At 34.9% G+C, this 14,198-nt stretch overlaps 1 protein-coding gene across 4 annotated transcripts in view; it reads left to right on the top strand.

Moving 5' to 3' along the window:
* The window catches only part of ATRNL1 (attractin like 1), a 462,818-nt gene that overhangs the window by 240,237 nt on the left and 208,383 nt on the right, over positions 1–14,198 (top strand). For all 4 annotated transcript variants that reach the window (XM_050337075.1, XM_050337064.1, XM_050337088.1 and 1 more), the window contains exon 26: positions 8,047–8,125. In XM_050337075.1, coding sequence (XP_050193032.1) covers positions 8,047–8,125 — 79 coding nt within the window. The remainder of the gene's footprint in view (positions 1–8,046; positions 8,126–14,198) is intronic.

Genomic DNA, 14,198 nt, shown 5'->3' with positions numbered 1-14,198 from the left:
TCCTCAGTTAAAGGAACTGTTCTGATTCTGGGTGGAAATCTTCGCAAATGTTTGAAGTTTCCTTGAGGTTTAGCAAGTTGTCTGTAGTTATATTTGATAGTGTTAGGCTGGCCTTGAAGAATGCTGTTTTGAAAAGCAGGTATCTAAAATCATTAAACCCTATTATTTTGCCTTTTTTTTTGTTTTGTTTTGTTTTGTTTTGTTTTTTAACTAATACAGCCTTTTCTCACCTTAGAATAACTGTATGTTAGTGTTTTCTATACCTGCAGAGATGTTCATGGCAATTCCTTTGCTGTGTGAACTGCAGAAAAGGACAAATAGATCAGTTTTGTGTATATCAAAGAAAAATGACTCTCCATATATGAATGCATTTTTTAATCCATGACCTAAGCTATTTTCATTACACTCTTGTAATGTCTGTAAATCTTTCACTTAAAACCTTGGTCAGTAATTTTATGAACTGTATCTCTGTGCAGATGCTGTTCCTGGTTAATCAACCATGACACAGTAAAACAAATCTAGCATGGATATCCTTTTTCTTGCATTCTTACCAAACAGTGTTCTGCTTGGACAACCAGATTAGTAGAAGGCCATATATTTTCCTTTTTAACTATTAAACAGTTTTTTATAAGCTTGGTAGTTGTGGACATGTGAGAAGTGGATTTTAAAGGCAATTGTGTGACTTTTATGTGACTCTTCATGCAAGAATTATTTACAGGAATGTATGGATTTTCAGGACTGCATCCAAAAATAACATTTTAATCAGTCATCTGGATAAGAAGAATTATCCATGTAATTAGTTTCAAATGAACTTGAAAGGTGTTGCTTAACTGGTGTGAATTCCATTTGAGACACAAATAAATAAATACAAATTTGCATTTAAATGATTTTTGGTAATACTTGAAGACTTAAATACCATCATAGGTAATTTACTTCATATTCAGGCATTTCTTTCACTTTGCAGTTTGGAAAGCACGAGCTGAGTGCTGGAACCCTTTGTATGGCTTCTGGATTATAAGGTTCCCATTTGAATTAAATTTCCCTTGGACTCCTTTACCTCATAAAGAAACTGCAGGGGAAAAGTTGAAACTCAGGAACTGTTGCTTTGTTAAAACAACAGATGCAGGAAAAATCCTCACTCAGAATAGACCGTAGATCCAGGCTGATGGAAAAGCTCTGCCATGTTTAAGGATGTGCAACAATGAAATATTTGTAGCTGAAGAGGGAAAGATTGCAGCTATTTGCTGATCATTCCAGAAAAAGGAGTGTGGGAGCCAGAGCACGGAGCTGCTGGTGCTGGTAGTATTTCTCTGGAGTAGGAAGAATAAGAGAATGATATTCCTGAATCACCTCAATGGCAATGCTGGCTCAGTACCAGCCACACAGAGCTCTCTTAGACCAGGAATTCAGCACTACTGCCTGATAGGTCTTGGTTCTGCAGCCAAGACTGATTTCCCTCACCCCACACAGTGCATTACCACGAACTGGAAGATACCTATCCTTCTTTGCTAGCCAAGACTACTTTCCTCTAAGTCTTTACACATTTTAATTCATAATTATAACACTTGATTCCCAGAATCATTCAGAATTGCTGATCACTGAGACAGTCCCACTTATAATGATGTTTATAAAACTTTATGATTCAGAGAAATTTAATTAATCATTAAAAAAAATTTAAAAAATTTATACTTCTGTGATACATGTCAGACTCCTAATATTACATTTACAGTTCTTTGTGCTTCAGATAATCCTGTTGAAATCTCTGGAGCTGCTTGCCATGTGTATAGTAGTTAACACAAGGATGGCTGAACCCAGCACATCATAATCATAAACACAATGTTCTTGTCAAATACAATGAGAGAAATCAATTGCTGTGACAATAATTGTTATTTGAAGTCATGGTGTTAGGAAAATAATTGTTCAATTATTTTTATTTTTGAATTGTGCTTGCTTTATAACATATCAGTTAAAATGTGCTCTATTTGCCAATAAAAGGATAGTAAATAATGTGTTAGGAAAGCAGTTCTTAGAAAAACAGTTAATGTGATCTGTTAGGAAACTTTTGCAGTATTAATTTAAAACATTAGGTAGGTATGAGACTTTTTTCTTTGCATGTGTCTACATTAAGAAGATTTTTATTATCAATTTGTTTTACTGAATACGATTAATTGTTGCTTATGTTTAAAAATATCATATTTTAAAGGAGAAACATTAATACAGTGTAGGGCCACTTTTAAGATTGCTGATTAAGGAACTGGACCTTTTTATGCTCTTGTAAAAGAAAGTTTTGTCAGTGGGCAAGAGGTTTGTGGATCTAGAGGGATATTTAACTGTTGTCTCGGCACAGCAAAATTCAAGTAATTAAGCAATAGTTGCCTTGATGACCAAACTCCTGTCTTCATAAAAAGACTTGGAGCTTTTAAAATATATCTAAGTATACACATATTAGCAGTAAATGAGTCTGTTATGCACCTAAATAACTTTTGTGAAAGTAATTTTGGGTGCTTATGTTTCTGTCCTTGAGCAGAGTGGACAAATAGAAGATCACCTGTTGAGTAAAATGGTGCTGAGGACCTGACACCCACACAGTGCATCATTTCTTTTGTTTTGGTTTGATGTTGTTTTGCATTGAACTACCTCTAATTTAGTTTCATGAACTGAAAGCCCATTTGGGTCTGGAGTGCACATTGCAGTTCTTCCATCTTCCAGTTGAGCTTCTGCATCGTGAACTCCAAGATCGTTCCACAGAGGCAGCCAGGGATTTGTTTAGAAGTCCACTCCAGATCCACACTAAACCAGCAATGCAGGCACTCCCCTGCAAAAGGACATGTCTGTCACACATGGTGACAGTTGAACAGCCCAGAGAATTGTCTTGACAAACTGTGCTGGCCCAAATGTGCTGCTCCCAGGGTGGGCTTAACCAGGGATAGCTTAAGGATGCTGCCTCACACTCAGCTGGGTGCTGATGCTGTGCCTTGTCCTCTGTCATGAGATGAGTAAAGGTGATGGGTGCTTAAAGTAGAATCTTTCATAATTTTTCATTTTAGTTTCAAGTATGCGAGGTTGAAGGTAAAGTTTGAAAAAGTGTTTGCTTTTGTTCAATGTGGAAATTTATATTGAACTATTATGCAAATGAGTGGTTTAAGTAAAACCATAGGAACAACAGTCATTCATGCATCAATGTTTACATACTTTTTTCCTTAGATTTTAATTTCTCTTTGCGTTTTAAATAATGAGAGAATTGGAAAAGAAATAACAAATGATGGCAGATTTTTGTTTTGTTCTGTTTACCTCCCATTTACAATGTTGGTCCCTAAAATATTTATATCTAGTTCAGAAAATAGCTCCTTTTACATCACTGCAAAAATAGGTGTATTATTTCACTTTAACACAATTGCAATTTTCATACAATAAGTAACTTATAGGCATTAATATATAATGAAAATATGGAATTCTATAGTGTATTTATAATGCATTCATAGAGCTTAAGGCACAAACGCGTCATTAATTCGTCTAGTCTAAACATGCTGACCATTACATTTCACAGATTTTCCCCTCTATTTATTCCTGTAATTTGAGTTTCTTTAAAGACTTACAGATTTTATTTCGATTTGCACATACCAAGCAGCAACATATCCTCTAATTTCCTTCACAGTTTTCATTTTGCCTCCTAAACACACACACAGAGAAACTCTTTTCTCAGTTATGGAAAACACTGTCCTTTCCTCAGCCAGTTCTGTGAACAGCATTAAATATGCCTAAATGTGACCTCTGTAAGTTAAAAACTTACTCTCTACCTTGCAAAAATAGTTATGCAGACAGTAATTATTCCTTGCAGTTTTCTCTTCTGCATTCTATTAAATTTCTCTTTTTGTATTTCTCTTTCAGCATTTCTCTTTTTGTACTACCCAGAGCCATTCTGGGAAGAGCATCTGCCTAGTCTAGACCTCCCTGCTAGGCCCTGTTGTTCTCTTGCAGTTCTTCCTTGGCCACTTTCCTCTTCTGTACTGGCCATAAAACATGTTCAAGGCATCTTCCTCTTCAGTTCATCTGTTCTCTAATTGCTTATTGTCTCCAAAATAATACTAAGAGGATAACTTTCATTCAACCTGTAATACAGGCTACTGGTGATGAGTTTCTCATTTTCAAACATACTTTTTAGTGTTTCCTTCCATTTTTCTTCCTTGTGGTTTGAAGGGGGAACTGTGCAAGGCTATGTCATTATCTTCTGGGGGGTTCATTTCTTTGTTCTAGAGACTACAAAATCCTGATAATGCTTGGGCTGCTGTGTTTTTAAGTGTTTCTTAGCATGACAGCTCTCTTGTTGGGAAGATTTACATTGATAAATGCAGAAAGTCGTTCACTCTGTACTCTGGCTCAGCACTTCATAAACCATCTGCATTGCAAAGGTATTTATCTATACATCTCTTTGTTTGGATATCCTTCTGAGTCTCTCTCTACTAGAGAGTCAGAAATGGTGGACAAAATCTATGACATTCATTTAAATTTTGTACCCTCTATTTACCATCCATCCATTTTCTATATCTTGAATTATCTAGTAATTGCAGCATAGTAAAATCTTCTCTCTTTTTTTTCAGAGTATGTTTACATTATTTTATGATACAGAAACATTTATGTGCTGCATAAATGTCTTGGTATTTTCTCCCCATGGAAACTCATACACACTGTAGGCAACTCACCACATGATCTTTTTGAAAAGTGAAATGATTAGGCTTAAGTCACTGTCAGTAATAGATTCTCTCCAACATTTGAATATTTATTGTGCATCTTCTCTCGATTCTCACCATGTTTTCCAATCTACTTTAAAAATGCAAATACCAGAACTTTAAGAACAAATCTGATATTATCTGTTTTGACAGTGCCTTGTAGAGTGATAAACTCATCTCCCAAGTGCTGTTTACTACTGTGCACCTGAGAAAGGTTGTTTTGACCCTTTTTGTTTCAGATCCCAGTAGTAATTCATACTGAGTTGGTCATTCACACTGGTCTCTAAATTGTTTTGGGAATTGCTTCATTCCAAGAGGAAAGTAAATTGTTTGCAATGTAAATGAGGCCTGGATTCTTTGTCCTCCTAAATATAACTTAGCAGTGATTTTGTATGAAAAATAAGTAAAAATTGACTGTTGTACAATCTCTTTATCCTCTGTGCCATTAACCATTATTAACCATTTTATTTTCAGTCTTTGGGTCATGCATAGACCTCTCAGCTATAATATATTTGTCCTATCAAACTGATTGCACCTGTTACTCTGGGAACCTTGAACACATCTGGAAATTTCCTTTTCTGGTGTTGGTCCCCTATTTTAGCCAATTTTTAATTAATTTGGTTTGCACTGCACTTCATTTTTTTGTTTAACCTGTGTCACAAGAAGGAGCTAAGAAGTATACTGGGGATTGAAGAGCATCCATCTATACCAATCCTGCTGTTACATTTTTTGCTTGTGATGTTAATGTCTTTATCATGGCTCACTTCAACTCCCTATTGTTTCAAAGCTGAAAAGAACTTATTTCTACTACCATTTCATTCCCCAACCATGTTGACTGTATTCCTTTATATCTTTTAGGTTCAGCTTAGTTTTTTTTGAGATGAGGCATTGGTTGCTTCAAGATACAGACATACTATGGATTTATGCACTGGCATCACAATGCTTTCTGGTTTGCTCTTTATTCCTTTTCTAATCTCTTATAACATCCTATTTTCTGTTTTGACTGCCACTAAACATTCACTTGATATGTTCAAAGAACTATCTGCAATGACTTCAAGACCATTTTCTTGAGTGGTAATTGCTAATTTAGAACCTATCATTGTGTATTTGTAGCTAGTTGTTGATTTTTTTTTTTCCTTGTGCACATTGCCTTTAGTTCACTGGTACTGAATTTCATTCTCTTATTTTATTGCCAAGTCACTCGATATTGGGAGATCCTTTGCAGTCAGCTTTAATTTTTATTGCCCTAAATAAACCAAAGCTATTATCTCACCACAGCCTGGAACCAGGTTATTTTGACAAAATCTATTTTCCATGTCTTTTTTCTCTTCATTAACATGAATTTTGATTTTTTTTCCCCCTTCTGACTATTTATATTTAAAAAAAACTCACAAACAACAAAAAGAACCCTTAGAAGAAAGTAAAATATTACTTACAGGGAAGAGATTATAAAAAAGTCACATTTTCAATGCTGTAATTTTCAATGATTTATAATCAATTTATAATCAATTTCTAATGATTTATAATATTTTATAGGTGTGTCTTTGAGGCACTCATTTCTGATTTTGACTTTTCATATAAACTAATTGATGTTTTGACTGATTACAAGAAAATTCAGCCTGTGACCCAGCTCCACTGATGTACAAAGACCAGAATCAATTTGTCTGAACTTTTTCAGCCACAACCATGAATGTATTTTATTCTACTAACTTTAGAGAACTGCAAGAAATTAATAAATGTGTAGGGCAGGATTTTCTAAGGGTAGAGATCCAGTTCCTAGTCATCATAAAGCAGTCACACAGCGCAAGGAACTCTTTGTTTCTTGTGTCCAGCTGTCTTGAATGTATTAACCTTTTCCAAATTGCAGAAGCACTGAGTTCATAATTTCAGAGTTGCTGTTGTTTCCCTAATTTAGTGGTTTTTAGGACTGTAGAGGAGGAGAAAAGTATGGTGAAGTGGCTCACCCTTGCTTCATGCACAGAATCCTAATTCACAGCAACATGTCAGTATGTTGATGTTGCCCCTAAGCATCTGTTGCAGTTACTGCTTAGACAGCACAGTATATAGGACAACTTTCTACAGCTTTTAAAACATTTCTGGGAAATAGTATTTGTAAGTGGTACTTGATTTAAAAAGCCTAAAAGAGGATGATACAGAACTGGATTTATTCTAGTGATCAGTGGAGATTTTTTTGTTCTGGACATCAAATATAAATTCACAGTCAACTCGTACTTGTTCTCAAAGGGGACTGGAGAGAGGGAGACATTGCTGTTGTTTTGCACTTATGCACAGTACTCCTCTGAACTGTGCTACTTCAGGAAATCGTGGTGTTTCCCATATTAAAGAGTAAATTTTGAAGCTTTTTGCAGAAAAAAAAAAAAAGTTGTTGGATACCTAGCATAATTCAGTAGTTAAAGGGTTGTATTAATTGAAACCACCATGTGCAGCAGAGGTGCCAACATGGCTGAAAGTTCTTCATGCAACTATTAAATCTAGATAATTTTATAAAAAAAAGCTGTCTAAAAACTTAAAAGATCTTCTGAGTGCTTACATTTGGTGTCACCTTTAGAAGCCTTTTGTCAGTATCCAGAAATTCACTTAAAAGAGGTTGAGTTCAATGATCTTTCTACCAAAACACTTTATAGGTTAAATGTTACAGTACAAAAATATTGAAGCCGGAGGGAAGGCATATGCTCTGATTGGAAATTGCAGGTGTTTAATAATTTAATTTTTTTTTAATTCTTCTGTTGTGTCTTTAGGACTGTAATGTGGTGGTGTCCTTGGAGATGTTTTCCCTGGGCAATACTCATAGAAATACTCAATATGATAAAACAGGTCTATCGTCATGTGCAAACCCAGTTCCTCAAACTAATTATATTCTCTGCATACTTATCGTTCCTGCATCACAGGAAATTATTCAGAATTTACAAAGTGAGAGAAATATAAATCAGTATCATTTTTTGGTCTACTTCATCCTCTTTTCCCTTCTACTAAATGTGGAACTTGCATTGTATGTTTGTTGAGACTCTTGTGGGTATGTGGTCAGTTGTAATGGAGTTTATCCCATGCTGATGGAGACACTAACAACATTTCCAGGAGACAACTATGGCATTAGAGTTTTGCATTTGCTTTTGACTTTGAACATTGATGGTTGACTTTTTTGTCACCCTGGTAGAGCTTAGTGTTCCTCTATTTTCTGTGGTTTGGGGTTTTTTTTTTTCCAGTGCTTAAATGTCTCTTTGTTACCTTTGATACCATAAAACAAAAGCTTTTTCACATCATTGTGTTACAATTATTTTTTTATCTTTTGTACTTGCAGTTGTTTCTTATCCCTACTGCTGGTAGCTGCTGTCGTTTGGAAAATCAAACAAACCTGTTGGGCTTCTCGACGGAGAGAGGTATCGATAACTTTATTGTAGTAGCTTTATCTTTCAGAATAAATTGAGAACTTTGGTGAACAATCACGCCTCCACTTTCTCCTGTATATGCAATTTAAATATCCTTTTTATACCCTTGACTTTTTATACTGAAGAAGAAAACTTTGTTTCTTTCACCTGTCAAAAATTAGATAAATTGCAGCACTAGGCTGCAGAAAGCTACATTTTCTTTGTGGTGGCATATTTAGAGTGGAATAGAATATTTCAGCTGAAAGGGAACTACAAGGATAATCCAGCCTGACCACTTCAGAGCTGACCAAAGGTTAAAGCGTGGGCATTGTCCAAATAACAATGTCTTTAACACTGACAGGCTTGTGGCACTGACCACCTGTCTAAGAAGCCTGTTCCAGTGTTTGACCACTTGCTCTGTAAATAGATGTTTCTTAATGTCCAGTCAAGTGCAGCTCTGAAGCATTCTCATGCATCCTATCCCTGGAGCCCAGGGAGAAGAGGTCAGCACCTCCCTGTCCCTGTCCCCTCATCAGGAAGCTTTAGAGAGCAATCAGATTGCTCCTTGGGCTTCTTTCCAAACTAGACAACTCCAGGTTTCTCAGTAGCTCCTTGCAGGACGTTCTTTCCAGCCCTGTCTCAGGCTTTGTTGCCCTCCTCTGGATGCACTCGAGTACCTCCACATCCCTCTTAAATTGTTGGGCTGTGTACAGCGCTCAAGGTGAGGCTGCACCAGTGCTGAAACCCCTCTTTTGACTGGTTGGTTTTGCTGTTTAATGCATCACAACACTCACAATAGTCTCAAAACAGTAGTGCAGGAACATTGGTAAGCTGAATGAACAGAGGATCACAGTGCAGCATTTCAGGCTGCTAGGAATGTATTTAATGTTGTAACTTATGCTGTGTTTTTATCAACAGTCATTGGAACGCTGAGTAGGAGAAAACCCTCTCTGCAAAGAACATAAACTTTCTTCCTTTCTATTATCTCCTTTTTTTGTAATTGTGATTGCAATATTTTTTTTTAATTCTGAGAAAAATTCTATCTCTATGAATACCAGTAGGTCCATCACTAAAACAATGATATAATTGAAGCCCTTCAATAAACACTCATGCATTAAATTACCTTGTTCTGGTGTTGTCTAAATTCTTACAGCTGTGTCCAAAAATTTGGCCCAAATATTTGGTCTTACCTTTTTAATAAATCATAACACTTAGATGAGATCAAGCTTTGGTTATGAATGCTGCTACACGTATATAGCATGATTTTATACTGATAGTAGTTGTATTTCATTTTGTTCTCATAAATAAGATCTATGATTTTTAGACAGTGATTTTTCACACCCTTGAAGCTTCTAATCTTGATCATTTTTGGAAAGAGCACTTGCTTAATCAACTGTAATCTTGATTTTCTTTTTTCTTTTTTTTTTTTTTAAGGACAATCTTTCATCTACTTAATAATTTCTTCTTAGTATACAGGCATTATGAATGTTTGAATAAAGTTTTTTTTTTACTGTATATATACAGTGAATTTATAAATGCTTTAAAAGTGCCAGGTAACTTGCACTTATAATTTTCCTTCACTGAAATTATAGTGTACTAACACCAAGAGTTACCTTAAACTGATCTTACAAAGAAAAATCTATATTATCAGCACTTATTTCCTTTAGGTATTTTTAAATTCATATGAATATTGTTAAGCATTTTCAACCTCTAAGGGCAAATGCTTATCTATTTGTTATTACTTGCAAAATACAGATAAAAGTTACTGTAAACTACAGTATTCTGTTCAACTTATTAATATTTCATTCAAATTTGTCTCAATACTTAACTCAAAAGTTCTATGCAAAATTGTATTGTGATGGAATGTAACCATTCACTGATTTAATCTCTCATGTTAATGAGGTTGTTTTATTGACGCATTTAAGAACAAACACAAATATACCCATTTACAGACCTAGGGAGTCGAGTCTGTTTTCTATGGTTACTCTCCTGTATTTTTAAAATGTATTTTTAATGCTGTCTCTAGGCATCATCTGATAAAGAACACATTCTCATATAAAAATTTCTAGAAGTTTTCCAAGATTTATTCTCCTAATGTCACCAAAAAGCATTTCTAAGACTATATGAAAGTTCATATAAGCTGGTTGATAAATGCAACATTACCATAAATCAGCTTCTTCAGAAGAGCAAAACAGAAAGACATACTTGGCAAGAGGATTAAAAGTCTCAGAAGTTCATGCTTGGTTCTGATCTTTGGCTTTCCTTGAGCATAACTAGAGAAACTTTGTTTTCTCTTACACCTAGAGTGTGGTAGCATTACGAATTAATTGTAAATGTTTAAAACATTCTCCTTTGTTTTCATTCTGGTGTTGCACATGAGCTGCAGTACACATCAAGTACAAGTTCTTGTTAACATTTCATGTGTTTTCTTTAATGTAGCTCAGAAAACTTAATATGGAGCCATAATTATAAAGTTTTCAATTAGGTGATACAGATAAACTGTACAAACAACATAAAAGTAGAGGCAACCTATTGTTGAAAAGATTTCTGAAATATCTACTTTTAAAGCCCACGACCTGGCAGATGAGCTTTTAATTTCTTTCATCAGTCATGAAACACAAGAATGTTTGACTTTTTAGATGTTACCCTCAATAAGAACACAAATTACAGTAAGAAGTGAAATATAACAAGAACACAAACCAATACAGCAAAGCATGCTGTGTTCATAGCTGTGCATCCATTTATTGTTCCTCCCAGTCTGTTTTCCCCTAAAGGAGGAGGAACATTGCTATCCAGTTCTTGTGATCTTTTAGTAATGAATTTCATCAGGTTGCAGAGGTAAGCCAATAATCTTTTGAAGATTTGTAGAATCACATGTGCAGCTGAAAATTGAGAACCTTGTGCTGTTTTACCCTGTGATTAATGCTTGGCTACATTACTGATTCCAAATTGAAAGTAGCATGGCCCCAATCCAACACAAAGCAAGAGGAAGTTGTTTGCATTGTGTAGTGGGAATGTCTCCATTTTCCCAATAATTTAGAAATTTTCTCTCCAGTTTGTTTCCTAATTCATTGTTCATTCTACACATATTTGCAGAGCACTGCCCAAATCCTACTGAGAAATTCTAATTTAGGCTCTATGATATGAATATGTAAGAAACTGTTACATGTATATACAGATATATATATATATGAAAATAAATATGTAGATAGTCTTCAAAAATACTTAAACTGTTGTTTTCCAATACTGAATTTAACTCCCCTTTCCCCATAGCTATTGGTCTTTCAATTTATTTAATTGAAATAATTTTCCCTAAGTCAAGTTCTTGAGTTTTGATATTTTATTTTTTTTTAACTCATAACAAAATTTTGGTTCTAATTATTTTCTTGCCTGCATTGCTGTGTCTTAAGATATACTTTATCTAAGGCTTTTTGAACATCTATATTTATACTTTAACTCCAGGATGAGCTTCTCTTCTTCTCTCCTGCCTTCTGAAAGGGCAAGAGACAGCAGATAGACTCTGTCTTACCTTATACCATCAAAGTTATTCACCTTTTGCATTGAGGGAAAATGGAAAGTATCGTTCTTTTATTTTATAGCTCCAAAAAGATCAATGAAACTTTGAGCAGGAGAACATGAACAGCCTCCTGCTTGGCATCCCTTGACACCTTCCCCGACTCATCCCTCCCATGGATCTGTGTCATTTTAAAAAAGGTTTTTACGAAAGGCTGAAGTAAGATAGTGGAATATTGCTCATCTGAGAGAGCTTGATCCTCAAAAGGAATAATAGAGAATATGATGAGATGACTTCCAAAGCATAATTCTTATGGCACTATCTTTCTTGAGAAAAACAAATAAACCAACCAAAAACAAAACAGAAGGAACTTGGAACATTCATAGCAGAACAGGATAAAATTTACAGGTAAGCATGGAAAAAGTGGAAAAAGGACAAGATATATCTGTTTGTCAAAGAAGTTAAAGGAGTTCCTAAGCATTGCAAAGTTTAAGAATAGCAAAGCATTTTGTAGAAGAGTCCCACACTATGGTAAAAGATCACATATGTACTCTAGGTTTTAATCTCCCATCCTTCTTTTTCCTCCAAAGACTCACAAATCTTTCTACTAGTACGTTTCTCAGTAAAATTTGACTTGTTAGTTCACTGGATGAAAAACTGAGAGCTGTCATTTTCTCCCAAATGATTTGTTAAGCCTCTTGCATTTTATACCCTGAATTCACCCAAGAGCCCATCCATGAAGCTTCAATCTGACTCTGCTTTCCTCCTTTATACAAGAAAAGATATATCAGCCAGATTTGCCAAATCAGAAAATTGAAGAAAATATTATTTGTTTTCCCTGCATGTTTCATATCTAAAATATTCATTCAATCTTCTGTTGAGAATGGGTACAAGAGAATCTTGTTCATAGATCATTTCCTGAAAAGCTTGATAGGTTGCCTGCCAGATTTGTAGTGGCTCAAAGGTTTTGTCTCATGAACTTCTTCTGATTGAAAGATACTGCACTGCAGATAAAATTTGCATCCAAATGATTTCTTTTTTAACAGTGTGTTGAGCTTTTCTTTTTCCTGGATTACGCTGAGGCCATTAACAAACTCATGTAATGAGCAACTTCAACTAGACCAGGTTGCTCAGAGCCCCATCCACCCTGATCATGAATGTTCCCAGGGATGGGGCATCCACCACCTCTCTGGACAACCTGTTGCTGTGATTCACCACTCAGATTGTAAAAAATATTTTCCTTATATCTGGTCTGAATATATATATTTGTGTATATTGGATCAGTCAATTAAAACAGTTAAACCCAGTTAAAACATGGGTTGACTTTTTTCTTTAATTAAAAATAGCTTTTTTACACATTATTATAATTACACACTACGAAAAGATTACATATCAAAAATTTTACTTAAATTCTTATTTCCTCTATAAGTCTCTTGAGCAATGAGGAGGTAATGCATGATTGCACATTTAGGTAAAAACGTTTGAAATCATGGTATTTTGTGTGTAAAGGGGCTGCCTAACTTTAAAGGTTAATATCATTCCTTTATTGGAATTTTCATATTTATATATAGCATTTCATTGTACAGTCAGCTGTGCACCATTTGCCTGTCTGAAAGAATAGCACAAACAAACATAAAAACGTGGAATTGCAAAAAATGCTTGCTTTATACAGTGTGTGGGTGCCACACAACTTATTGCTTTATTTTATTAATTAAGCTTATGTTTGTTAAAAAAAAACCACACGAAAACAAAACCAGTTTTCTAGCCTTAATTTTCATATCAAGGTAGTTTTATTCTCTTAAATATTTAAAGATTCCTAAAAATACACAAATGAAACTTGAAGCAGACCACTTCTTAATAGCAGTAACAGTTTATGTAATAGCTTTAAGCTCATTTCTATGGTAACCCTAATAGAACAAGAAAGTTCAGTTATGTTGATAGTACTAATGAATGTAGACAAAATGTGAGTTTCAGCTAGAGCTTTTTCCTTTCTATTTGAATGACAATATTTTAAAGTATTCCTTTTCGAAAAGACAATGATGGCTTTTGGTGTAAACAATGTTGTTTAGGGAATGCAATACGTTTACTTTGGCAATATTAGTGCTCACAGAATATAGTGTGTTCTTGACCAACAACCAAAGGAGCAAAAGGAATACTTTGATTCATCTGTATGTTTTAATGTGAGGAAGGAACCAACCACAGCAGATGTAAGGAAACCAAGAAATATTGATATGCATAATTAAAGTACCCCAATGTGTAATATTATTCATGTGTGTAGGTGTGTAGGATTACACACTTCATGTTTAAAAGTTGTTAACCTCACAGATAATACTTCTTTTTTGGTATCTTCTTGTCTGTTGCTTAGCAAATATCTTAAACATCTGTATGTACTTACTCATAGGCTGTGTGAGTAATCCTACTGAAGTCAAAGGAGCTATTCATAGGACCAGAATCTCAACTTGTTATATTGCTCAAGCTCTTCTGAAATCAATAGAGCTATGACTGCTTATTTCAACTGTAGATCTAGTTTTACTGAGGGGAACCGGGGCATTTATTTTAGGCTGACGTTCT

The sequence above is a fragment of the Myiozetetes cayanensis genome, unplaced genomic scaffold (assembly GCF_022539395.1).
Source record: "Myiozetetes cayanensis isolate MyiCay16 unplaced genomic scaffold, myiCay2020 scf10, whole genome shotgun sequence".
Lineage (NCBI taxonomy): Eukaryota > Metazoa > Chordata > Aves > Passeriformes > Tyrannidae > Myiozetetes > Myiozetetes cayanensis.
This window is presented reverse-complemented; position numbering and strand designations above follow the sequence as displayed.